Consider the following 824-nt stretch of genomic DNA (forward strand, 5'->3'; position numbering starts at 1 on the left):
GTTCAAGAAACAAAATGGACCCAGCCAGCGTGGCTCAGTGGTTGAGCATCGACCTAGGAAGCAGGAGGTCACGGTTCGATTCCCGGTCAGGGCACAGGCCCGGGCTGTGGGCTCGATCCCCAGGGTGGGGCAGCCGATCCATGACTCTCTCTCCTCTGATGTTTCTGTCTCTCCCTTCCTCTCTGAAATCAATGGAAAATGTATTTTAAAAAATTAAATTCGTGAGCCACCCCGGGCGCCCCCTTGAGGGAGGGCCCCGTGGGCCGCAGGGGAGGGCGGGAGGAACGCACCCACTTGGGCATCTGGCCGCCGTCGGGGTCGTGGTGGTGGTACTGCAGCACGATCACCGTGACGACCACGGAGAGGCCCACGATGATCATGGTGCTGGCGAAGTACTGGGCTGCGGAGAGAACAGGCGGCTGAGGCCCGGCCTTGGGTCTGTCCGGGCCCCCGCATCACTGTCCTGCTCGCACGTCCTCACAGCGGGGCGTCCCAGGAAACAGCTGCTGAGGGCAGAAGTGGGTGCCCTTCCCGCCCTCAGGGAGGATCTGGGGGGGACGGTGGGTCCAGCTGACACAGTGAACCTCTAAGACAGTGGTTCTCACCCTTCTGGCCCTTTAAATACAGCTCCTCATGCTGTGACCCAACCATAAAATAATTTTCGTGGCTACTTCATCACTGTCATGTTGCTACTGTGATGAATCGTCATGTAAATATCTGATGCGCAGGATGGGCTTAGGTGACCCCTGTGAAAGGGGCGTTCGACCATCAAAGGGGTCGCGACCCACAGGTTGAGAACCGCTGCTCTAATGGCTCCCTAACAA

General features: G+C 58.7%; 1 protein-coding gene across 1 annotated transcript in view; it reads right to left on the reverse strand.

Moving 5' to 3' along the window:
* LOC102764475 (neuronal acetylcholine receptor subunit alpha-7) overlaps positions 1 to 824 on the reverse strand; it is a 17870-nt gene that overhangs the window by 897 nt on the left and 16149 nt on the right. Inside the window, exon 7 of the mRNA XM_015569097.1 lies at positions 238 to 400. Coding sequence (XP_015424583.1) covers positions 238 to 400 — 163 coding nt within the window. The remainder of the gene's footprint in view (positions 1 to 237; positions 401 to 824) is intronic.

Source organism: Myotis davidii, unplaced genomic scaffold (assembly GCF_000327345.1).
Source record: "Myotis davidii unplaced genomic scaffold, ASM32734v1 scaffold164, whole genome shotgun sequence".
NCBI lineage: Eukaryota > Metazoa > Chordata > Mammalia > Chiroptera > Vespertilionidae > Myotis > Myotis davidii.